The 27645-nt window shown below is 37.3% G+C and overlaps 1 protein-coding gene across 1 annotated transcript; it reads left to right on the top strand.

Moving 5' to 3' along the window:
• The first annotated feature begins 1714 nt into the window (after window positions 1–1714).
• Window positions 1715–27639, top strand: slc47a1 (solute carrier family 47 member 1). Its single transcript, XM_036588977.1, has 17 exons — window positions 1715–2305; window positions 7990–8091; window positions 9175–9243; window positions 11126–11274; window positions 13430–13472; window positions 14841–14885; window positions 14977–15074; window positions 15798–15895; window positions 17809–17922; window positions 18804–18871; window positions 21960–22068; window positions 23103–23178; window positions 23476–23545; window positions 23793–23925; window positions 24565–24659; window positions 24797–24931; window positions 26595–27639. Exons 1-17 carry the CDS (start codon window positions 2135–2137, stop codon window positions 26916–26918), a joined length of 1899 nt encoding a protein of 632 aa, XP_036444870.1. The 5' UTR covers window positions 1715–2134; the 3' UTR covers window positions 26919–27639.
• Window positions 27640–27645: the final 6 nt, after the last annotated feature.

Raw genomic sequence — 27645 nt, 5'->3', positions numbered from 1 at the left:
TTTGTTAACATCGCAAAAATGAAAAAAGAGCAAAACTGAAACTCAAAAAACCCAGACCTGTGATACAGAATGTACATCAAATGAAATTGTAATAAATAATGAAAACTATGATGTAATTACATTGAGTATAGCTAAATATATGTTTTGTAATTTATGCTTAGTAGAGCAGAATGACAGGGATAGACTTAATGTTGTAAAATAAATAACTATACTAAATAAATTCTATAAATAAGCTACTGCTTCACAGATAGGGCAGTAATAAGAGTTCAAACAAAGGTTCTTGAGGTAGTTTAGAGTGCGAAGTGAGGTGAGAGTCAAGCTTATCTGATTTAACTGATAAAGACTTTGCAAGTCAGTCAAATTTGAGTTTGCTTGTTAGTGGAAATCTTAAACATTTGTGTGTGCATGTTTTTAGGTTTGCATGGCTTGATTGTAATAATAAATCCAGTCAATGTCTAGTTTAAATGTGCATTTAACACTGGAGAGGTAATCGTATGTTGACTGAAGTGTTCTCTGATATGTTTCAGGTTGCCAACTGTGCAGTTTGCATGTTTTATTTTTTTCACATTTTCACATTACTTACATGGCATGAGATATTTAGCATTAATTTCCTGGCAATAGGGCATGAAACAAAGTGGATACATCAAAGGTGAAGAGGAATTGAATGAGTTCAGTGTAAGAGGAGCACTAAAGAAACTACATCTTTGTTTGTAATGATTGATCAGAGTCGTATTTGTGTTTGGGGTTGGATGAATAAGTGTTTGTTCATGCCTTCTGAACGCCATTTGTACGTGCATGTACATAAGAGAGACAAAGAATGAGAGAAAAGCTAAGATTGGTTACATCTGTCACTTTTGCTAATCACCCACTGTCTTTCCTTTTACTATACTGTATGTTCTGCATTGATCTCCTCTTCCTCTTTCCTGCTTGTATATAAAAACCAAAGGTTGCCTCAGATAACCACATACCTGAAAAACGTCTAGAGTCAAATACTTCCTCTGCACGTGATCTTTTCTGCTGTGTATGGCACTCAATTACAGTACTACTTCATGCTAACAGATTCTAGATCCTAGTTTAATAAACCTTTGCCAATTTAAAATAACAAACGACAAAAGTCTAATGCTGTATGAGTGACCTCACTCTGTAGAAGATACTATAACACTGATGATCTTCTTGTAACAAGAAGTGTTAAGCATGTTGGGGTCACTAGAAGTTGCGCAAGCCCAGTTGGGTTGATGAGGTTAAACATCACAGTTTAACCGGTTCGGAACACTGTGGCCAAAGGTTATGTGTGATATGCAGTGTTGTAATCCTGGCACTTGGACCTGCTTGGCAATCTGTCTGAGGTAGATCAACCTGATAACTTCACTCAGTGATGTTCTGATGGTTCTATAGATGATGCGAAATGAGTGAATAAATGGACGAACATCAAAGCACATTTTCTCAGTTGTGAATTGTTTGTTTTGGTTCTATCTGCAAAATCAAGAGGACGAGATTCATGTGGTAGTACTGCAGGGACGGCAAGCCAAGAGAGAACCACATGTACAAACAACAAATTTCAAAAGTCCAGCTCAGGTTAGGGAGGAATGCTCGGCCTGCTTGAGCTCAAAGTTCATGGAGTGCCTCAGGGGTCAATATGTGGCCCACAGCCACTTCCCCAACACACTGTTTTCTACGCTCTCTTGCTGCCCTGATTAATTAATGTTGGGACTTATGAGGCAAAGGCCCATCAAAGGCGCAACAGCCTGTTATTTACATAGGCATTCCTGATAAGATTACCGCTGTGTTGAAGAAGTAAGGGCGCGTAGCCCGCCCCTTGCAAACCCCCCCATCCCTTTGCAAGTTTTGCTGGGCTTCATACAGGGAATTATAAAGAGCTTGGTTGTGGCCTGCCTCTCTTGGGCTCCCTGGGTTGTTGGAGGCAATAGCTTACTAAATCAGTAACTCCCTCTCCGCCGTTCTCTCTCTCTCTCTCCTTTGCACTTGTTGTTTTTGTAACTTGGCCTGCATGGATTGACAGCAAGGTTTCTGGACTCACTTCGGGACAAGACCTCTCTCGTTCTCGTGTTCTTTCTCTCTCTCTCCCTCTCCCCCTCTCTGTGCCTCCCCTCTCTCCCCCTCTTTCCACGGCTGAATGGACAAAGCTGGGATCCAGGAGGCTGCGAGCCCCCTCACGGGCAGCGGGCAGGTCGCCGAGGCAACAGCACCCAGTTCTAGAGTGTTCCGCTGTGCCTTTGTCCAACGCTGGGTGCCCCTGGCCTACAGAGAGGAGCTCTATCAGGTTCTGCGCCTAACTGGGCCTCTGGTGAGTCACATATTCTCACACATACCTCACACAGCTGGTGGTTTAATTTTTAAAAAGCCAACATTAATAGAAATTGTGAGTCTCCAGTCATAATATTTCGATAGTTTTGTAGCTATTTTTAGGAGTTCTGTTTTTTCTTTTTACCCCTGTCAGTGATATAAGGTTTGGGATCTATTCTTGGTGATGAGTCAACATGATATTTTCGAATAAAACTATTGATACATTTACTTATATCTGAAAGAGAAAATGGCTATATAATTTACAAAGAATGTCTGCATACACGTGTAAGGCACATTCATAAAGGTTAGGGTGGTACATTAGCTACTGTGAGAATGCACTGTTCTGCATTATCTAATTATAGCATGACTTTTCTACTGCAATTTTATGATCACAGTTTATCATGGTAATAGTTTTCATTAATATGTACAGTACTGTGAAGACACTGCAAAAAAAGACCAATCATTTATTTAATTTCCAGGCAAAATCGCAATTAAGAACAAGTTCTTCATTTTTCAGGACATATTTCTGAGGAGATTAGATATAAACCCACTTGCATAAGGACAAAGTCTAGGGAAAATAAGTGACAAAACAGGAGTTTCAGAACTACGTTCAAAAAATAATTAAAGGATGTAGACAAATGGGACTCCAAATGCTGTGCTGGACCTGGTAGACCACCAAACTGTCTCTATGAGATAAACAGCACCCAAAGCTTTCATCTTTGAGACAAAATCAAGCTCCGCTCTCACCTCAGATCTGAAAAAAATCAAAGATGTTTGTGTCCATCCTTTAACTGTGAGAAGACGACTCAACACTATGAGTCTGATAGGAAGTGTAGCTGTTCAAGAAGGTGTTGCTGGAAAAAATGAACAAAAATGAAGAAACATTGCAATTAAACCAAGAAGGTGCTGGTGTTCTCAGAGCAATGGACTGACCACCCCAGAGTCCAGACCCCAACATCACTGAATGTGTTTGGGATTATTTGGATTGTGAGAAGCTGAAAATGCAACCGACTTCTAAGACTGAACTTTGGAAAAACACCCCTTCAGATTTCTTTCAAAAACTTCTTTCTGCTTGTTCTTAATGGCCGTTTTGACTGGAAATTAAAGTCTTGCCTGTTGTGCAGACAAGAGAACATACCTGAATATGTCAGTGTGGTGCTACAAATTTAAAATTCCATACATATTTAAAATGCATTTCCAAACATTATGATGTCCAGAAAGGTGCACTGTCATTGCACAGTATGTAAAGTGACTGAAATACATTCAGAAGCACCCACTGAATTCTGCATGGATACATTTGATTATTTTACCAGCTCAAAATACATTTTTGAAGATATAATTAAAGGATCCAGTTCAAAATCATTTGCAGACGGACTGATGTTACCTTCTGAATAACAGTCAGTTTCACTTCTACCTCACTTTTATGACATTTTCACCTCTGAGAAAGAAAACTATTTTGCTCTTATAAATGATATAAACTCATGCACAGAAGGTCAGATTACAAAAATTATAGCAACCACAGTTGAAAATTAACTTAAGTATACAGATTGTTTTAAGGCTGTTGTCGCAACAGAAACAGCTCTGAGACTTTTCAGATATGTGTTTGCTACTTTTGCATGCTGGAAGAGCTTAATGTTCCCTCATTCTTCAAGTAATGGTTTTCACAGTTTCCCACATATAGCTGATCTGCCAAGATGGGTTTGATGTCTGATGTTTGCTTCTTTATTTTAACACTATTGGAGACTAGAACTGCGAGGCTAATGTAGCTAACAAGTAAAGAAAGCTTATAGCCTTATATCCCAAACTGCACTTGCCTAAAACGGTATGAAGTTGTTAAGTAATCTCAAGTAGACTTGCTGATGGTTTTTGACACCTTGACACACTATTATGTAAGAAGATGGACAGAAGTACATTGCTTGGTTAAAAAAAGCATCAGCTGTCTTGAAACTTGAATTTTGTCCATATTTTTGTCCAACTGAAGAAGCAAAGTGTAGCCACTAAGCTTGTCTTGGTCAACAACATTTGGGGTAAGAGGAAAATTGTGCCTTTTTTTACCAAGCTGTCACTAAATTGCTTTCAGATTATCTGTACACTGCATTAGCTATGCATCTGTCTCATCTCTTATAATGTAATCAAAGTTCAGACAGCGCTCATATATTCACGGCGTAATTAATATATTCAGGCACATGGCCTTCCTGAGCTTTCTAACCACAAACCCATAGATATGTACACACAAAGATACTGCATTGGATTCAGCCAGATACATTAATCTTTTTGGGGTGGTCAACAGAACTGCTGGACTGCCTTTGGTACAATTACAGAGTGGCAGTTTTAAAAAATGGCCCATCCAAAAGTATACTATTTAAAGAATGTAACACTTCTTACTGTGTTCTGGGGGTTTTATTGCATTGTTATGTGTAGGATCTTTAGAAATGATTCACGCGTTTATAGATTTGCTGATGTGTGTGAGGCTACTGTGTTTTTACTGGAACTTGCAGTAAATTCACAGACTGAATACTTTTTCTGTTGCTGTGGACAGCTAACCAGCTCATCCACAGATATGAAACAGATATAAAAGCAGCCGAGAACAATCCATGCAACCTGGATAGCTGCAAAGAAATCTGCTTTGCACTTTCTGATAATTTCCTATAGCACTCTGATTGAGTTCTACCGTTGGACTGTAAATACACTTGTACATCTTCTATGTGACAGATAGTTTAACAATTTTTAAAATCTAAAAATCATATTTTTAAAATCTAGATCATAAACGCTTGTCTTTTGATCTGCTGTCACCTTGCTCAAGAGAGATTCCATCACTGTCTGTAAGCATCAGATAAATATAAATATAAATATATCTTCACTCTGACACTTCACTTGGCTGTATCAGCTTCTTTCTGTAAATTCTGACAGGTCTTGTATAGCCACCAGTTGGAAACCAAGGCGCATTATACATATAGCACCATGTAAATCATATGTTTAAAAACACAGCTGGGGAGGATTACAACAAAACAAATTTGGTGACAGTTGGCTGAGTAATAAGGAAATTATGGCCGATTTAGTCATGAACACTCATCAGTCCATGTGTATTTGTTTACAAGTGGATCTTGACTGCTCCTACATGGGATGCACAGATGTATTGCCTCCGATTGAGAACAGCAGTTGAATATTTTATTTAAAAATTGATGCTTGAACAAAATAGGAGTAAATTTAAGTCCAACTCACTTAACAAGAAATATGATCATTGTTAACTGAGAGATGCCCTGTGTTGGACTAGTGCCAAAAGCACTGCTTGGCATTCAAAACAACTTCTGAATTTTGGCTCTTATGGTCACAATAGTTTCAGCAGCATTTGGGCTGGAACACTTGGGTGCTTTGAGATAACAAGTTTTAAGTAATGGCTTCTTTTTCTCTAGCCTGCCAGCTTTGTGCACGCTTCTGGAAGTCATTGAATGATTATTTCAGCCATGGACCACTTTCAGTGTGATAGGCCTCGCTGTGACATCCCTAACCAGTTTCCTGCAAATTCAGAAGCTCAGGCCTGATCTAGGCATTGTTTCTGGTGCATGATGCTCCTTTGTTTTTGGCTGTGATGTACTTTTCAGTAACTATCGGTCTGATTTGTTCTGAATGCACTTGTGTTTTTGGTTTACTCTGTTTACCTGTTGTCTGACAAACTTATATTTTCTTGCTGCCAAACTTTCTGGTAACAAACTGAACCACGATTGACTCGTTAAACTATGAAATTCATTTATCATTGGCTTGATAAGCTAACATATTCAGTTATCATTGGCTTGTTAAGCTAATACTCTGAATCATGATTGACTTGTTATGCTAATATACTGCATAATATTGGCTTGTTACACTAATACACTGAATCATGATTGACTTGTTACGCTAATATACTGCATGATCATTGGCTTGTTAATACACAATCTTCATTGGCTTCTTTACATTTACCTTCATAGGCTCTTTAAGCTGGTACACTGAATTGTCATTGGCTTGTTAATATACTGAATCTTCTTTGGCTAACATACTGAACCTTCATAGGCTCTTTAAGCAAGTACACAGAATTGTAATTGGCTCATTACGTTAATATCCCGAATCATCCTTGGCTTGTTAAGATTATATACTGAATCATTATTGGGTCTTTAAGTTAGCACACTGAATTGTCATTGGCTCATTAAGATTATATACTGAATCGTTAGTTGGCTTGTTAATCTAACATATTGAATCACCATTGGCTTATTAAGCTAACATACTGAATCATCGTTGGTTTGTTAAGCTAACATACTGAATCATCTTTGGCTTGTTAAGCTAACATACTGAATCATCTTTGGCTTGTTAAGCTAATATACTGAACCATCATTGGCTTGATAAGCTAATATACTGAATCATATTTGGCTTGATAAACTAATATACTGAATCATCATTGGCTTGTTAAGCTAATATACTGAACCATCATTGGCTTGTTAAGCTAATATACTGAACCATCATTGGCTTGTTAAGCTAATATACTGAACCATCATTGGCTTGTTAAGCTAATATACTGAATCATCATTGGCTTGTTAAGCTAATATACTGAATCATCATTGGCTTGTTAAGCTAATATACTGAACCATCATTGGCTTGTTAAGCTAATATACTGAATCATCTTTGGCTTGATAAGCTAATATACTGAATCATCATTGGCTTGATAAGCTAATATACTGAATCAACATTGGCTTGTTAAGCTAATATACTGAATCATCATTGTCTTATTAAGCTAATACACTGATTCATCGTTGGCATGTTAAGCTAACATATTAAATCATCATTGGCTTATTAAGCTAATACACTGAATCATCATTGGCTTGTTAAGCTAATACACTGAATCATCATTGGCTTATTAAGCTAATACACTGAATCATCATTGGCTTGTTAAGCTAATATACTGAATCATCATTGGCTTGTTAAGCTAATATTCTGAATTATCATATCTTGCTAAGCTAATATTGGAATTAAATGACCTGAATTAAGGCTTGCAAGTGTGAGAGTATGTAAGCTATATTAGCCTAACAAGGCAATGACAGTACAATGTATTAGTTTAACAAGCCAGTGATGATTCAGTATATTAGCTTATTGAGCCAGTGATTATTTAGCATATTAACTACACTCTCATCTGTCTAGCAAGTGTGCATCTGTCCTGTTGGTGAGCTGATTTGTGACTGTCCTTGCTGATGCAGCATGTCTGTTTTTCAAGCATCTCTTTGCAGCGTGTATATTTTTCACACAGTTCTCCCTGATGCATTAAATCACTCTGCTGTTTTTCTTGTGAAAACACTGGCAGTAGAGACTTTGAGTATTTAACCGGTTTAGATCTGTCTCTTGCTACTAAGTCACATATCCAAGTGCTCGTTGTCAGTCCCTCTCTTTATCGCTGAGGCAATCTGCTGATTTCGCAAGGAACTCCATTACCATGCCTGTACTGCTTTTTGTTACCCCACTTATCTAACAGACAGGGAAATTGTTCTATTCCTTCATGGCTGGTTTACCATAAGTTGACAGAGTAGTCTAAAGGCAGTAGTTAATAATCTAAATAATTCTGTCCTGCCACAATTACCTTCCTCTCCTGCTCACTGAACATGCCCACACTACTTTACCACTGAACTGTCATGTGTTGATGTTTCTGTGTTCGTTCTTTTTCAGCTTGTTTCCCGGATCTTGAGCTTCCTTCAGCCGTTTGTCAACACCATATTTGTTGGTCACCTGGGGAATGCTGAGCTGGCTGGATATGCCCTCGCCTCTGCAGTAACGTACACTAATTCTTATTACGACTCCAGTTGTGGTTCCTGTGGGCTAGTTCTGTAGCCATTTCCGTAGCATTTAATTCTTTTTTAATGCATTTCAGTGAGCTTTCTTACTGTATCTTGACTCTGGGTCCTAAAAGATGTGTGTCCTGCACCTACAGAGTGCTGATACATCAGCTTCTTGTCATCAAAGATAACATTTTATGGCCTCTGAGAGCACAGCCTTAAAGGCACTGCTTAGTACACCCTTAAAAGTGACCTTAACGTGGATGGTTCTTTAAAACTTTCATTGAAACCGCTAAGCTAAAAGGGGTTCTTTAGGGAACTAAAAGTAGTTCTGCCATAGCATTGCTCCAAAGAACCCATTTTGCCACCTTTATTTGTAAGTATAGTGCTTCAGGTTCAGGTTTTAGTGGAGCAATGTACTGTTTATGGTCTTAGGGAGGAAGAATTGACCATTTGCAAAATTCTCCACATCCCTTAGTTACTGTTGCTATGTCTGTCAAACTTTCAGCTAGACCACTTGAAAGCATCAGGAGCTAACTGACTTAAAGGTTCAGTAACATGAGGTAAAATAAACTGGCTTTACAGGTTGCTCGCTGGATATGGACTTATTTAAAGATCCGCCATAATATAAATGTTTAAAGTCCATCTTTACATGGTTCTAGGACAAGTACAGAACTAGTATAGGACATTCACATGATGTGGAGGATCTTTAAACTTTCTTTACAAAGCCATCCACCATCAAGGGAACCAAAAGTGGTTCTTCAATGGATTTGCTTCAAAAAACCTTTTTTGTCACATATATTTTGAGAAGTGAATACAGTAGCATGTCTAAATCAACATACTACAGTTAAAACAACAGTGTGAACAGTAGCTTAACACGTGTGGTGTCAAATTTCCTCCACATCAAAGCAGTCCAGCTTTTGCAGTTCTAGACTAGTAGAATACTTGAGGAATTCGCTTTAGAAAATCTTTATTCAAGCCCTCAGTAGGCAATTGATGAAAATTCAATGCATGCATTCCAAGAGAGGAAGGAGCGTGATAAGAGAACTGAGTGGTTTCATATCTCTCTTCCTCTCAGACCATCAATGTGACCACAGCTGCGACAGGATGTGGTCTGGCCCTGGCATGCGACACTCTGGTGTCTCAGGTGAGCTGACCTAATGAACTGCAATATTAGCTTGCTAAGATCAATTAGCTTCAGAACATAGTTAAAGTACTGATGTTCTAATCTTTACACAAACTACTGGATCACAAAATGTGCTTTGAAGGGAGTTTTGTGTAGAGCCTAACTGATGTGAAAATTCTGTAGCCAAAACTGATACTTTAACTTTAAGGGGCTAAAATTTCTAATAATACTGGCTGATATGATTTTATATGGAGTTACTAATTATCAATGTGAAATCGCCATAATTTTATCCCAAACCAAAGTAAACTGAGAGTTGCCAATATTGGTTAATATTATATACAGCCAACTGATATAATGCCAATTAATATATCGACAGTTCTAACAAAATACTTCAAACTGCAGTCTCACACTAAAACAAACATTAGGAAAACAGTAATCAGACCTTAGATATTTAGAAGGATTATGTTATGATCTGTTTGAACCCAAGGCCTTAATTGAGATGGTAAAATCTACAAAATATATACAAAAACATTATTTATAGGGTACTTTTGGGAGCAGGCTGACCCAAACTCTAACCCCTAACTTTCAACTTGTGAAGTTTTTGTTTGTAGTTTTCCAGTGTATTTTTTAAAATGATGAACATTTAGATTTATCATAATTTCTAATATTTACATTTTTTAAACATTTTTTATTTCATACAAAAACAAAAGTTTTCACGTCATTACCGAAACCCCGAAAGAGTTTTAGTCCATAGACGGAGCCTTATTTAAGCTGTTTTAGAGCAGGAAGTGAGACTGCATCCCTGTCCCTCATGGCCACATGGTGAGCAGTTAGATCCTGTTGTTTTGAAGTAAATGTGACCCGCAGTCTGAAAATCATTGTGTAATTTTAAGTATTGTCACTACAGAAACACATAAAATAGTAAACATTTTTGTTGTAATAAAAATATTATAATTTTATGTATGAACTGCTGTTCAAAGTTGTGTTTGCTACTCATGTACTGGCCAGCATTTCTGAGCTCTGCTCAAAATCAGCCAGAATTGTCACTACTGACACAGTCACTACTGAACCATTTTTAAAGTTTCACTAGTGTTATGATTGTTGTGTTAGTGACAAAATGGAATGTCCAATCATTTAATTTGATCAAATAAATATAATTAAGGTACAGGTCATTTAAAGTAAAATGATTTTAGTCAAAAGTCTCAGTCAGACAGCTCTGACTATGAACCAGTTCGGTAGAATGATCCCTATTGGTCAAGCCCTTATTTTGTGTGCAGAGTTTACATAACAAAACAATTTTAAGTGGCAAAAAATTCAAATAACCGATAACATTGGCTGATATAATTTTATATTTAGATCTTAATTTTATAGTTTATAAAATATGTTTTACTGATAGAAATGATTGTCAGTTTTTCATTGTCACATATCTTGAGCTTGAATAAATAACAATAATTATATAATATTTTTTCATTGAGAACTGAGCTACCTATAATTCTGTGCAGTTTTGGTTTTTGTTCATTACATCTTTTTTTTCTTATTTTTATCAGGTTTTTGGATGTTATTTTAATGTTAAATTTGGGTACAAAGTTGACGTGTTTTGTGTTATTAACCATGACGGTGTTTTGTGTTTAAAGTCACTAATTATCAGCATGTTATCTCTTACATTTTTACCAACACAGTCGTCAATACCAGTCGATATTATCAGCCAAGTGACATATAGGTCAGGCCTTTGTTTTGTGTCCAGTGTTTACATAACAAAACAACTGAAATCAATAAAGTGGTTATACAACACTGTCACAGAAGGAAGTCGTAGGAAGGCTCTGTGCAGCTTGTATGTTATCATGGACACAGATTTCGTACATTATAAAACAGATATCTACACTGTTTGTGTTTGTGTTTGTAGACGTTTGGCAGTAAAAACCTGAAGCGTGTGGGGGAGATTCTGCAGAGGAGTATTCTGATCCTGCTGCTCTTCTGTCTGCCATGCTGGGCCATCCTCATCAACTCCGAGTCCATTCTGCTGGCCATGCAGCAAGAGGCCGAGGTGGCCAGGTGAGGATGATCATATGTGAGATGTCTGTTTTAAAAGGACTAAAAACAGGCAATTATGATGCTAATGATAATAATCGAAAGACTATTTAAAAGAACGATTCACCATTTCTACCTTGATTGATTACACTCTTCAAAATAAAGGTACCAAAAAAGGTTCTTTGGTGTGATGTCACAGAAGGACACTTTTGGTTCCCTCGGGGAACCTTTTAATGAGCATAATAATGAGCACTTAATGTAATATCAAGTAATAGATTTTCTCATACATTCAAGCCATGAACAATTTAGGAACCTTCATTGTTAAGAGTGAAATATACAGTGGTCTGAAAAAGTATTTGCCCTTTCCTGATTTACTTGATTACTGCATTATCTGTCACGGTGAATGCTTGTAGATCTTTAAACAAAGATTTTTTTGAAAACATGGAACATTTTAAATTATTTCATTTATTCAGGGAGCAAAGATATCTGACATGGGGCTCACTAGTGTGAAAAAGTAATTGCCCTCTTAAAATTAAAGACTTGTTTTGTGTTTTTTAGCCACAACAGCTACAACATACCATAGTTTGATACTAGCCTTTCACATTGTTGTGGAGAACTGCAGAACTACTTTAATTCAGATATGTTGGTAGGTTTTTGAATATTAACTGTATATTTAAGATCCTGCCACAGTGTCTCTATTGGTCTCTAAAGTCAGGACTTTGAGAAGGCCACTCCAAAACATTGCTTTCATTTCTGTTTCAGCCATTCAGACGTGGATTTGTTTTTACGATGTGCATAATTTTCTTGCTGCACAACCTGACTATGTTTCAGCTTCAGCTGATAGGCAGATGAACAGACCCTCTCCTTAAGAATTATCTGATACAGAACAGAAGCAAAAAAGACACTGGACACCTGGCTTTTTTGGCAGTGAAACACCCCCAGACCTGCCCATTACCACCACCATGTTTTTTGTGTTTTGTTTTTGAAACATTTACTTTGTCTAGTATTACATTTCTGCAATCCAAAAGCATTCGCTGTGACATATATGCAAAAATAGAGAAAGTCAGGGGGCAAATACTTTTTTATGGAACTGTATTTACTTGACCTGTGACTGGTCAATAAATAGATGTAACTACGTAAGTAAGGAGCTACAGTATATATTGTGAGTCTTGGGATGTCACTGTAATGGAACTGTATTAGGATAAGCTGTGACCTACATTCTGGCCCAGTTCAATCCCATTGTACGACAAATGAGTCAGCATTTTAAAACTTGCAAGAAAAAGCCCAGTAATAATATTTCTCCCTGCCAATCTCATACATTTGGAATAAGAACATTGGTGACATTTGTAAAAGTTGAGGATTTTTCATACCTTCATAAACCAAAACCAACGTTTACTGGTAGAGACTGAAGCGTTTGAGGTGCAGTGTTATTGTAAAGGTCATATAAAGGTCCATCATTTATGTAATCATCTTACTGTGTGTTGGGAACTGGCTCAGTGCTTTGTGGTCTCCAAACACACAGTGAAGTAATTAACACCACGTTTTAATCACTCACCTGCTCAAATTCACGTTTCCAGCCCACGTTCTATTTAAAGCTTTGTTCAAAGCAAAAATAGCTCTGAATAAGATCAGCACAGTACTGAACTGCTGAAGGAATTTGAGTTTTCCCCAGACCTGAGGTTTAGAAGAGGGACAGGAAATAATTATTTTATATTAATAATTATTTTTTAATTTTTATAGTATTATTTTTATAATAATTATTTTTTATGTCTCTTGTACTTTAACTTATGTCTAGATTTATTTCTATTTTCTATTTTTCTGCATAGTATATGTACATTTATGTGCAATTATATGTCTTGCTACTGAAACACCTTCGGGATCAATAAAGTTCTATCTATCTAATGATGGACTTTTCTGTGTGATAAGTCTGACACAATGAACTAAAACGGACTTCTGACCAGTTGAGTGGTCAGGAACTGAAGCCTGCTCTATGCTGACGTCGAAAAGTAATTCAGTCCTAGGAGGCTTCATTACTGAAGGTGTGAGTAGACAGATATGAGTTTAAGCCAGCCTGTATTTTGCTCTGCGGGACATTATTAATGTGACAGTAATTGATGTGTGATTATGAGACATTACTGTGTTTGAGTTTGATATAATGTGTCATTGTTCTCCTCCTCAGAATCGCACAGCTGTATGTGCTCGCCTTCCTGCCAGCTGTTCCTGTAAGTGGCTGCATTTATGATGGTGATGATTCATCTGAGCTTAATCTGTGTGTTTCTGTGTGTTTTAGTAGGTGCATTTAACAATAGATTATATTGTAAGAATATATAATAAAAAGCAATCATATAAATACAGAAATAAATATGATTATGAAATATTATAGATAATAAAATAAAAGCATTTTTACACGCAAATATGTTAAAATATGTATCAGATATGTGAAAGTTGTCATAATTTCTCAGTATTTTAAACATGTAAATACTGATTTGGAAGGCAGCACGTAACACAGAAACATTTACCTTTCAGCCTAAGCTTCATTAGGCTGTGTAAGGCAGCATAAACTCTTTTGAATGTTAAAATCCATATCAGTGTTGTCAGAAGAAAAACTCATATCTCCATTTTTGTTGTTTTTAAGTCTTTGACATAATTTGAAAATACCTGTTGCCCTTTACATTGTGTGTAAATTTCATGAAGAATTGACCAAAGGAAATGACCCAAAATGACTCGGGGGGGAAAAAATCTGGTTCCATTGACTTTCATTAAAAGTAAAGTAGGTTTTTTGCTTTTCCTGTAAAGTTACCATTTTGGAGATACCAGGTTTTCTTCCAACAACAGTGATATATTTCTTAACCTTAAACATGTGCAAAAGTCTTAGGCAGCTATGAAAATTCCAATTCAATACAATTTCCTCTGGAGTGTTTTGCCAGTAAAACACTATATAACATACACATACGTGCAAATAAACATAACTACCATAAAAAAGTAACAATAATGTTTTGTATTTTTAAAATATAAAATACAAATCTTTTTTTAGAATAAGACAGTTTGAACACAATTTCAGTTCCTGACTCACTGCACTTGGATTGGTTCAACTCTATCAGTAACAACTGATGTAATTTAATGAAGGATTAATTAACTGAAGCAGGTTTTGGATGTAAATACTGGAGTTCCTTGCGGAGAGCAATGAAAATGGTTAAACTGAAACCACAACGTACAGTTTATTTATTTATTTATTTGTATTTATTTTAATGAATGTGTAGATGTTAAGAATTGTTTTACACATTTTAAACAATTAATACTTTAAAGGTTTGCTTATTTATTTATTTATTTATTACAGTTGTTTATTCTATTGAGCTGTTGACACTTTAAGCTACTGTGGACATGTTATATTAATAAAAACACTTGTGTATAAACCAATATTTATCTTAAATGGTGCAGTATATTTGTATATTTGCATGGGCTGAGATGCACTGTAACATCAATAAGAATCCTTGGGCAAGACTAGTAACACTACACTCACCTACCTCTGTAACATAATTCAACTGTAAATCACAAATGTAAATGTAACTCTCCTCCCTTCATGTCCTCAGGCCATGTTTCTGCACCAGCTGCAGGTGGCTTATCTTCAGAATCAGGTACAGCGCTTTGATTTTTAAGATTTATGTCCTGAAAGACAGCATGAGTGTTCTGACTGCACAGTAACACGCTGGTGTTTTTATGCTTCAGGGTATTATTCTGCCTCAGATGTACACTGCAGCTGTAGCCAATGTGGTGAACGTAGCGGTCAACTACGTTCTCATCTTCTGGATGGGACTGGGAGTAAAGTAGGTGTGCTTACGCATTCTGCCTTTAACTGCCTTTTGAACATAATTTATGAATATATCGCAGTTGTTCTTTTATAGTTAGGCTTTTAGTTACTTACCTTTCATCATGGCAACACTTTTTTATACTCCTTTAAAGGAATATTCTAGCATTTCACAACCTAGTCTCTATCGGCACTGTCCACAGCTCTGTGTATCTGTGATCAGTTACCATGGACAAGAATATTTCTGTACTCAGAAAAGAACAGAAAATGTGCTTATGATAGAGGCCAATGGGCAGACGCTGAAGCAGCTTCCCACTGACTTTTATCATAGGAGTGTTTTGAGTCAATGTGTTTGTGCTTCTTTACTGAGAACAGGGGAATGGGTTAAAATAATTGTTTGACTGTATGTTACAGATGCAGCAGACACTAGACTAGGTTGAGAGTAGGTTGAGAGACGTTTTGGGGTTTTTTACAGAAACAATTTTGAGTATTTGGGTGACTACTGAGTTCTAGTGTTAACAACATTAGCCTCATATCTCTATTTCTGAACTAAAGAAGCAAACATGTCTTGGCTGATTGACTGTTTCTAAGTTAAGTCAAAAATCAGGTAAATCTGATTTTTCATAGTACATAGTGAAGATGTGTAAACTCATTTTCAGAGCTACTCTTCAGCTGTTTATAGAGGGTGTTTGTAGACCACTGTGTAAATAGGTATACAGTTTCAGTGTGTGTGTTTCTGCAGGGGCTCTGCTGCAGCAAGCTGCATCTCTCAGATCTCCATCTGCCTCCTGCTGTTCGGCTACATACGCTGGAAAAAGCTACACGTCAGGACGTGGGGTGGTGAGCAATCCACACAAAAAACAACACAACATATGTTATACAGAGGGCTGGTCTGACCCCTAGTGTCTGAATCTGGAGAGACATAAGCAGGATTCTTATTAAAACGCTCTGGGCTACAGCCTCTTCCTTTTATCTAATTAGGACCACATTCTCTTCAGAGCGCTACAGTGCCTCACACTGAGGAGACCAATTAGTTTTTGATTGACAGTTAACTTGAGTGAGTGAGTGCTGGAGGGGGCAGCCCTCAGTTTCATTTAGACTGGCTAATTAATTGTGTTAATTTTCCACAAAGTGGACAGTACTGTCTTTTGAATTTGGGTGAAAGAGTCTTAAAGTCATGTGTTAGAGCTGATATACTGAGGATTTGAGGAACATTTAGCTAATCATTCTGTAACTGGGGGCACATGTAATGTCTTTTGGACATTTTTTTCAATATACATTTTTTAAAAATTATCTTAAAGGGCCCATATCCTACATTTTTCTTGTATCTTTTTCCTTTGAGGTCCACTTATAGCATTTGTGTGTTTTATGTACCAAAATGGTCATAATTCATTTTTATATGACCTCTCTTCATCCCCTACAATTAAACAGGCTGTTTTTGTTACTGTGCTTTTAACACTGATATATGTAAATGATCTCTGTTCTGATTGGCTGCCCTGTATTTTTTCACTTGTGACATCACAGAAACAATGAATTTAAAACAGGCTGGTTTTGCAGCATGGTTTCCATATGTGAACTGTGTGGACTGATTGGTGAATGGTATGTTTTGAAACTGTGGCAATGTTTACATATTACTTACAAACTCCTTTATTAGAAAAAACAAGGGGAATTTAGTTTTCTGTGATATGAGCCCTTTAATACATGATCACATGATGATTCCCAAACAAACTGTTCACATTTGGAAGAAGTCTAAATTTCATACAAAAATAAGATAGAAATTAGACAATAAAATATGTAAGATAATAAGGATATACCTTAAAACCTTATTTTTCAGTTTGAGGTTTTACAAGTCATATTTTCTATTTTTTCCCAAAAATTTTTTTTATAAAAATTAAAAAAATTGAAATTCTTCAAAAGAAATCACAATAGTCAATAGTCATTTATTGCAACAACAACAAAAACAACAACAAAAAACCTTTTCAATAATAAATGTTTTGCTCCATCATGAGACATCATGCTTGGAGGACTGAAAGTTATCTTCTGTCTTTCTTTTCCAAATACATGTTAAAAAAAGTGGATTTATGGTCAATAATATCACTCTATCACTGATCAAATTTTAATAAAAGTGTAGTAAAATTTTATGCAAATGTTGAAATGTAATTCCAAAAAGAAAAAACACACTAAATAAATGTTGGCTGCCATGTGGTGTGTAGGCCCAAAGTGTTAAAACTGTTAATTACAGTAACTGTCAATTTAGTTGCTTTTGCTTTTGCCTCTCCATGTGCTTTTTAAGATGTAGTCATACCCAACAAAGACAAATCAGACACACATGAAACATATCCAAGTATAGAGTGACTCAGCTATATACATACATACATACATCATCTAAACCGCTTATCCTTCTGGGTCGCGGTGGGGTCATTGGGCAGAAGGCAGGATACACCCTGGACAGGTTGCCAGTCCATCGTAGGGCAGACAGACAGACATACACATTCACACACACACCTAGGGGCAATTTTAGCACATCCAATTGGCCTGACTGCATGTTTTTGAAATGACCCTGGTCACCCAGCTGGGAATTGAACCCAGGCCTTTCTTGCTGTGAGGCGACAGCGCTACCCACTGCGCCACCGTGCTGCCCCTCAGCTATAATAATATTAAAAGATAAGGAATTGCTGATATGGATGTTTAACCTACATCTGCAGTGTTTCATGAATGAGTGAACTGATGAATGAAAGTGTTGCCCCCTGCAGGCTGGTCCACAGCATCACTGCAGGAGTGGGACTCCTTCATGCAGCTGGCCATCCCCAGCACGCTCATGCTCTGCTTCGAGTGGTGGATCTATGAAATCGGAGGTTTCCTTGCAGGTATGCTGGTATACGTACATTGCAGTTCTAAAGTTTGGAAACACTTAATATATCAGTTTTTGTTATATTGTATTCAATAATATACAGTGTAGATTTAAATATTACAAATGTTTCACCAAAAGGTATTTTTACATGATTTATTCAGCAATTCAAGAACAAACAAAGACACTCATACTCATACTCAACTATACCTGCACTCTCAATGCTCTACAACTTTCATATCTTTTGTCTCATCATTTCTGCAGCTCTGTTCATCATTCTGGACACATTTTAAATGTCTAAAATTTTTATTATAACATCTCCTTATGTCTTACTAATTATCTGAAAGCTGTGAAGATGCACAAGGCTAGCATTTCTATACACTTTATACACTTGTCTGCAACCAAATTGGCTTTGTGTTACTGTACACTGAACAACAGTGTACATACATTTACTTTTGCACTAATAATCAAGTATCTTGGTTGGTCTGGCATAGTGATGCCTCTGCCCTCCACACAGGAGACTGGGGTTTGATTCCCATGGTTTATCAAGAGTTCTAATGCTACATTCACCTCCCTCTCTAACATGATTAAATTGTAAGTCACTCTGGATAAGAGTGTCTATCAAATGTGAATATCTTTCTTCATTCACTTATTAAGACTACCGTTGCAGTTTGCTGGATTGCTTTAAAACCTTTTGACAATATTGCCTTTGATATCACATAATGTCACACATCATCACGCTTTAAATCTGACTGTGTTCAAGACAATGTTTTTATGACACTGTTATATCTCTTATGTCAGTGTTATCTCCTTTATCTTAGTGATTCAGTACTTCTGACTACTTCTCACAGCTTGTAAAAATACCATTCACTCCTGATCTCCACCCTTTCTGACTGATAGGTATGCTGGGGGAGGAGGACCTGGCTGCCCAACATGTCCTGCTGGAGCTGGGAGCCATTACATACATGGTGAGGATGCAAAATACCGCCTGTTGTTCCTTTATTTTATTTTACAAAAATCTAATTTACCCAATTCTGCCTTCATCCAAAGTGTAGTCAAAAAGCAAAAACGTGTTTGGTGTCTGAAGTTTGTTTCATTATTTTGCAGTGGAGCTAAGAGGCTCAGGTAGAAAACAAGTAATGGAAGCTTATTATCTATTGCTTAGCACTTTTCTAAATCATCATATACTTGCCTCATACCATGTTAAGAAATCTCATTACTTATGTGTTTTTGTGATACTATAAAGTGGACGTACAGGTAAAAACAGTAGTAGCTCTCTGTCCATTAGTATTTTTTATCAGTCATACAGCGTGAGAAACCAAGTTTAATTGAATTTATAACTCAAAGTGGTTTGAGTCAAGTCTGTGATGATTTTAGACTTGCACAAAGATGCAAAGATGCATACAAACTTACAGTCAACTCCAGAATTATTGGCAACCCTCATAAAATGGGGGCAAAAACAATCATATAAAATAAACAACTCATTTAATGATTCAAATGTTCCTCAAAAGTGTTTGGAGAAATTGCTTTATTTTTCTAATAGTAATAATTTGTAATTAGTAATAAAGAGTGTTTCACTTTAAAAAAATAGCATATCCTTTCAAAAACATACATGGCAAACATATTTGCACCCCCAAAGAATATTTCCAATAAAAAAAATAAATTGCATCTCTTAGGAAATAAAAAAAATGTTGCTCCTAGTCTCTAGGAACTTCATTGTTGTCAGTGCCCATTTCCTGTTTCCCTGTGGGATAAATATGAGATTACCCACATGTAAAATCCCTTTGTTGTCCATTAGCACGAGTAAAACCAAAGAGCTTTCAGCTCAAATGAGACACAAGGTTGTGGACCTGCCCAGATTAAGAAATGGTTATAAAAAAATGAAGCAGTCAGTTGAAACTACCATTGAGTACAATTAGGGCGAGAATAAAGAGTGAAAAGTATGGAAAAGAAGAACATATGCCAGGACGAGGATAGTAAGAGAGGTACAGAGGAACCCAAAGATCAGTTTCAGAACTGTGCAGTTTAGTTGAATCTTGGGGTTTTCAGATTTCATAATCCACTCTCAGATGCCTGGTATGATTAGAGGCTGTTTATAAGAGTTCCACAAAAGAAGTCTTTCCTAAGAGCAAGCCACAAAATGCAGCACCTAGACTTTGCAAAAGGTCATTGGAACTGCAAAAGGACTCGTGTGATGTGGTCAGAATAGACAAAAGGGAACTTTTTGGTCACGAACACTGTCATCATGTTTAGTGGAAAAAAGCGACTGCATGCAGTTAAAAGCAAATAATTCCCACTGACAAATATGGTGGGGGATCAGTGATGCTCTGGAGCTGTTTTGCTGCTAGTGGTCCACGGGCTCTTGTGAAAATCAGCGGCAAATGAATTCCAGTAAATACCAGGAGATTTTAACACAAAATCTGTCTGCCTCTTCCAGAAGGTGGAAACTTGGCTGTGGGTGGACTTTTTAGCAAGATAATGAGCCCAAACATACATTAAACAGAAATGTTTGCAGGAACACAAAATCACAGTTTTGCATTGGCCCTCCCAGTTTCCAGATTTAAACCCAATTGTAAACCTGTGGTGTGTACTGATGAGGGCAGTCCACGCGCAAAGACCCAAGAATATCAAGGAGGTGGAAATGTTCTGCATGGGGGAGTGGTCCAAGATCCCTCAACAAGTGTTCTCCAACCTTGTTAAATATTACAGAAAGCATTACAGAAATTATTGCCAGGGGAGGCTTAAAAATCAGTGTTTTCCAAAAAAACAAAAAAAACAAAAAAACACCGTTACTAAAAAAAAACAATAAAATATAAATATGCAGCTTATCTTTTTGTGTAAGCATGAAATATCACTCATTGCATGTGTGGTTTATTTAATATATTATTTTTTAAGCTCATTTTCATGAAGGATGCCAGTAATTCTGGAGTTAACTGTATATTACTTGTCAGTAACGTTGTTCCATGTCTTCACTGGTCAACTACATTTGCAGTAAGGGGGATTTTTGGCAAACTATTGATTTAATACTCATTGACAGACACATGCTGACAGCACCGCTGATCTGTCCATCATTGTGCACAGGCCTGTCAGCCATTAGCCAGCAGAGGCTCTGACTCTGCAGTTGTTGTAGAACAGAGGTCATGAGGTGATGAGAGAGGAAGGGAGCTGTGATGGGAATGGGAGGGGAAGTGCAGTGTTACTGTTGTAGTGTAAGACAAAACCGACTGATGACTAATAAGGACTAATGTTACTTTTATTATTTGCTTATTGATATTACTAATTCATTATATGCCTATTGTATTGTACTGTATGTCCAACAGTATCTATACAATCCGTCTAATTTATGAATTTAACCATGTTATATAATAACTTTCTGAGAGGTAGCTTTTAGAGGCATTAAATTCTTTGGATGGTTTTTATCACCACCACTGTGAACAATTCAGACTCTGTAAGTTTCTCTAGAACAGGGCATTTCACACCAAACCACTCTGAATCCCCTTTAAAGGCAAATATATATCAACCAATCTATACAAAACTGAGGCGTAGGACTTTTATATTTATAAAAAAAATATATATATATATTGCATGTATTCTTTGAAAATTAACAGTGGAATAAAAATGATTCTCTATTGGTTTAATGACTAATTGTTTTGAGTTTAACTTGACCTAACAGGCAACCTCTGCTTTCATTACATTCAGCCATAGAATGACAGTCATATTTTCTGGTCCTTAGCTCACTCACTGGGCCACAATGTTTCCTGGACCTCTCCTCTAAAGCTAATCATTATGCCCAGCGTTGAGAGACAGAAAAAAAAAAACTAAAAACATTTGTGAATCACAAGGCCAGCCTGTAATGGTGGTAATGCAAAGTAACTAGATCAGCCTTTCATAACTACATAATGTACATATTACTTTCTTAGTAATTCAAATGAGTCATGGATAGTTACTGAGTAATAAGTCTTAAGATTAACAACTGAATAATAAGAGGTTAACAAGGGAAGGAAATGAGGCTTGTTTGGTGAAAAAGTGTTTTCAATTGGACATATTTCTATCTAGTTTCCTCTGGGTGTCCATGCAGCAGCTTGTGTACGTGTGGGTAATGCTCTGGGGGCAGGAGACACCACCAGAGCCCTCATCACCGGCAAAGTGACCCTCATTGTCTCAGGTTGGAGAAGCACTCACACATTTCCTTTACTAACACAAGAACATCATTTTTTAACACCATGATGATTTGGTTAAATTATGATTCCTTAAGAAACATATTGATGCATCATGAACTGTCAAATTTTGCCATGATTCAGTTCAATTCAACTGTTTTGGTACAATTCAGGGTTTTTTTTTAATACACAAATTTTACTGGCAGAAAATAGTTAATAGTACAATAACAAAGACAGTATCACTGATATGAAGCTCTAAAAAACACTGTATTGTGCTAATAGCCACTTGAGTGTCTATGGTAAAAAATCTTCAGCCTGCTAAACATGACTATGTGAGTGACTGACTGCCTGCCTGAGTGACTGCCTGCCTGCCTGAGTGACTAACTGTGATACTAAGTGACTGACTGCCTGACTGAGTTACTGACTGCCTGCCTGACTGCCTGCCTGAGTGACTGACTATGATACTGACAGACTGCCTGCCTTCCTGCCTGACTGAGTGACTGCCTGCCTGACTGAGTGACTGCCTGCCTGCTTGAGTGACTAACTGTGATACTATGGTACTGACTGCCTGCCTGAGTGACTGCCTGCCTGCCCGAGTGACTGTGATACTAAGTGACTGAGTGCCTGCCTGAGTGACTGAGTGCCTGCCTGAGTGACTAACTGCGATACTATGTGACTGACTGACTGCCTGAGTGACTAACTGCGATACTATGTGACTGACTGACTGCCTGAGTGACTAACTGCGATACTATGTGACTGACTGACTGCCTGACTGAGTGACTAACTGCGATACTATGTGACTGACTGACTGCCTGACTGAGTGACTAACTGCGATACTAAGTGACTGACTGCCTGAGTGACTGACTGTTTGATGTCTGAATGACTGACTGTCTGACTGACTGAGCGAGTTTTTAAAAAAATTATATTTACCTTTGAAATAGTCTGAGGACTTTATTTTGCAATTTACTATGGTAGCTTTGTTTCTGTGAATGTGTTTTAAGTACCCATGTCAAAGGATCTCATTGCTGTTTTTTTGTTTCAGGAGTATTAGCAGTATTACAGGGGATTGTACTTGGGTCCACAAAATCAGTGATGGGCTTTATCTTCACCTCTGATGAGTAAGTTAGTAGTGCCACAAATAATAAGCAGTCTTTAAAAAACACGTCATCATGCAGGGGTGGAAAATTACTTGACTGATTATACTTTGTTACATATTGTTTTGGAAGATCTGTACTTTGGAAGACTTTTACTTAATTACATAAAGCAGTTCTCACTTTTTGATTTAGAGCTTTATCGTACTATAAAACTGTGGCGGATCATTCATGTTAAATTAAGAGATCTTACATAAGGTTAAATTAATATATGGAGTGGTGTTTCTGAAATAAAGTCGTTCTCTGCTTTTGTTTTTCCCTCAGGAGCATTGTTGGGATTGTCTCAGAAAATCTGACCTTCTATGTTTTCCTACAGTTTTTTGATGCCCTTGTGGTGAGTCGTCATTCCTGTCTCTTGGAAGTTGTATATTATTATGGCTCTGTCTTTTATAGTAATGATGTTCACTTTTCAATGATGTCATAAGGAAAGCTTTTCCCTCTTTTGATTGTGCCATAAAGATTAGCTTTGATCATTTCATAACCAAGTGTTCTCTCTTATGATGCCTGAATTGCACTGTTTATGATATCTTGCTAATCTTTATGATGTAACACAGCATTGTCTGTTGTGTCTTTTCCACTAGTGTGTGAGTTCAGGGATTCTTCTGGGTGCAGGGAAGCAAAAGATAGCAGCCATATCCAACCTGATCTGTTACTACTGTATCGGCCTACCTTTGGGAATATCCTTGATGTTTGCTGCAGAGCTAAGGATTCTGGGTAATTCCCACTCCTCACATTTCCATCCCCCTTCTTTAAATACCACTTGCGCTCTCGATTTCGATTATTAACCTATTCATGTCAAATTGGCAAAATGGCACAGAATTTGTTCGTACTAGTCTAAATCATGGATGTCTAAACCTTTCCGCTAAAGGCCAGTGTGGTCTAAATATATAATGACCCCCTCCATCTTAGTCATTTCCAACTCCACCTGCTTGGTATCCAGCTAGGTATCCCCTCATCACATGATGCTACCAAGCTGGGAGGGCGAAGGCTAACACATGCTTCCTCTGAGACATGTGAAGCACCACCACTGCCAATTCTGTTATGACAGTTAAACAGATGCCTGCTAACTGAGGGAGGGCCATCCTACCCACCCAGAAATAGCGAGGCCAAATACTCTGTCTTGGACTGACTCGCAATCTTCCGACAATAATATAGCCGTTTTATCATCACGTTCATTTTTTGGCAACTGATGAACACACTACAGCCCAGCAATTGCAGTCGGATTGTCACGCCTGTGGTGTGATGAATTCATATTGAACTTGGCCAAATATAGATGTGACAATAAAAAGAATCGTATCTTCACATATTTATCAAAACCATGACTTTCTCTTTTTCTGTTTTTTAACTCCTCAGGCCTTACACTCGGCCTTTTGGTGTGCGTTATCATCCAAGCCTTCTTCTTCATCACACTCATCTTCAAACTCAACTGGCAAAAAGTGACAGAGCAGGTATGGGTCGAGGAATGGAACTTCTCCTGCTTCTTCTCCTGAGTCAAAGTTCATAACTTATAAAATGTGTTACTGAGTAAGTTGTCTGGAGTATGGAGCTCAAGCCTGGTCTTAGCTTCTGCATGCTTTAACTCCAGGCAAAGAAACGTGCTGGAAAGAATGCAAATGTGGCGTGTGTAGCGCAGAAGGGGCCTGTTGGTGTACCAGTCATTGACACTGTGGTTCCTGAAGGACAGGACAGCCTAGAGCAAACGGCTGATGGAGGAAGTGTGGTGAGTTTTTATCAGAAAGGCAAGATCACTGACTGTTTTTATCATGTGTGAGATGCAAAAACCAAACACTGAAATGCACTGAATTTATGTTTCGCCTTCATGGTAATTTTGCAGCGATCTGAAGTTGTCAGTTCAACTGCATCCGTTTTGAAATGTTAGTGACAATTATAATGAATTCTAATAGCATTCAATTTTGGCCAAAATACAATTCGCTTTTTTTTCAAATTATATAGTCAGCTCCATAATTATTGGCACTCTTGGTGAAGATGGGTTAAAAAAGGTCACAGAAAAGGTCTTTGCGGTTAATTAGCTCAAGCTCATCCAAGAATTTTTTTTATGATTCATGAAAAACTACAGTCTGAACTGTGTCTGAACTAAATGATGTTTCCATGTATATTTCATCTTATTAACATTACATACATCTGAGTCTTCCTGCTTCACTGGGCTATAAATATGAGTGGACACACAGGCCCAATTCCCTTAGTCAGTAAAAAAAATACATAAAGTTAAATCGGACAAAGTGTGCAGACCTTCATGTGTGAAAAAAACCCATATCCACTGTTAGGGCAATAATTAGGAAGTTTAAAACAACCAGAGCTATAATGAATATTTCTAGAAGTGGAGATAAGTGAAGAGGATAATTAAAGAGACAAAAATGGATTAAAGTTGGAGATTTGCAGAAGATGGTAGCATTATGAGATCATCAAGTCTCCAAAACTACAATTAGATGCCACCTCCGTGCCAACAATCTATTTGAAAGGCATAACAAAAAAAGCCTTTTCTTACATCTAATCACAAACATAAGCGCCTGGAGTTTGCTAGATGCTTCTGGAACTTTGACTGGAGATGAGTTCTGTGGTCAGATGAAACAAACAAACACTCAAGGTTGGTTTGACATTAAATAAAGGATGGCTATACAAAAAAAAACTCAGCTTGACTTTTAGGTATGGTGTGGGGGTTTGTGATGTTATAAGGCAGTTTCTCCTCCAAATGCTCTGGGAACCTTGTTAGGATACATGGTATCATGGACTGAAGTACCTTGAGATTTTAAATGAAAATCTGGCTGCCTCTGCGAAAAAACTACAACTTGTGGTTAGATTTTCCAGCAATGATCCAAAATTTCCAAATCCACACAAAAATGCTTAAATAACCTGAATGCATTTAAAAAACCATAATAAGAAAAGACTTTATGTTGTCAAAGGAGGTTGCACAAGGTACTAATGCAGAGATAATGTTGACACATAGTATTGTTAAAAATATTTTTGCTAAGGTTTTACTTTTCTTACACTAAATTTAGTTTGATTAAAGGTCAGCTTTTCTCATAATTTCAGTGTGAGTTTGCGCAAAGACATTTTTTGAACAAAGTTTGAACAAAGACATTTTTTCAGGACCTTGATTTACCAGTCTTTACCAAAGATCCCAATAATTAATTTGCAGAATGTACATTTCTTTTTACTGTCAATATTTCACTGCTGTCTCCAGTCACGTGTGTATTCAGTGTATATTTTAAATCCAATTCTGAATCTGACAGAAATGCGCTGTGGGTGTGCTGTATTAAATCATTTTTGTTACAAAACATAATCTAATCAAATAATTGCAAGATCAGAGATTTCATCTTTCTACCGCAATAACTTATGAAATATATTTCTTCTTTCCACTTTAGGTGCAGTCGGTAAGCGATGCCTCTAAAGTGAGTGGGTACGCTCTAGTGAGCACCAAGAATCGAGAGAAAGGTGAAAGTGGAAATGCTGGAGTGGAGGATGAGGAAGGAGGAGAAGGCCGGCCCAAAAAGCTGCTCTCTGTCCCGCAGCTGGTGCTGAGGAGAGGGCTCACTCTCCTGACTGCTGTCCTGATTCTGGCAGTCGGGGTCGTGGTCCACCTGACCTGCCCCCCACCAGAGCCCTTCGTCCAAGTTAGGAGTAACTTCACCATGGACTTGTGGAACTACACTACCCCTGCTAGCTTCCCGAACTCTACAGCCAGTTAACCGCTCTCCACTGGAACTTATTTCAGAACAATTTATGCCAGTCTTCAACACATACGGCTACCTGTTCAATCAAAGCCATCAGGAGGAATATGCTGTTCAGCCAGTGCTGAGCACGTTTACCAAACCAGTGTTAAGAAACTCCTCCTTGCTTTCTAACCTCATGTTTTAAAAACACAGGTAAGAAGCATGACTGAATGCCCCTTAAACGATGCATGAATGCATTTACACTCCATTCTATACTGGCATTGGCTGCAGTATACATATACAAATATATGTCTAGCTTCTCCCCAGGAGCAAAGCTATGTTAGAGAGGACAAGTTTCATTCACAACCAGTTGAGAGACTGCATGCTAGTTATACTGCAAAGAGGGACAGATACCATTATGCCTATTTTTAGTTTATGTTCCTTTTTTAAATGTTTTAGTCAATATCAGGTGCAAAAGGAAACTGTTATATGCTGTCCAATTACATTCATAAACAATATGATTGTATAGTAGATATTAATGTAAATTATTAGTGAGTTGACACTTGAGGTAGTCTGTCAGTTTGCCTTTGTGATACTACTCATAATGCTGCATAGTATATGCCATTATGAACAATGTGGTTTATTTTTTGAGGAGGTCAAATATTCAGGGTGACAGACAGTCTCAAGTGTAGTGATCCCAAATTATCAATGAAATTCATTGAAATTAAACTGTTTCTTTTTTCCTGTTTCTACACTATATGGG

This window comes from Colossoma macropomum, unplaced genomic scaffold, assembly GCF_904425465.1.
Source record: "Colossoma macropomum unplaced genomic scaffold, Colossoma_macropomum, whole genome shotgun sequence".
In the NCBI taxonomy this organism is placed as follows: domain Eukaryota; kingdom Metazoa; phylum Chordata; class Actinopteri; order Characiformes; family Serrasalmidae; genus Colossoma; species Colossoma macropomum.
The sequence above is the reverse complement of the archived record's forward strand: the minus strand, read 5'-3'. Positions and strand labels throughout refer to the sequence as shown.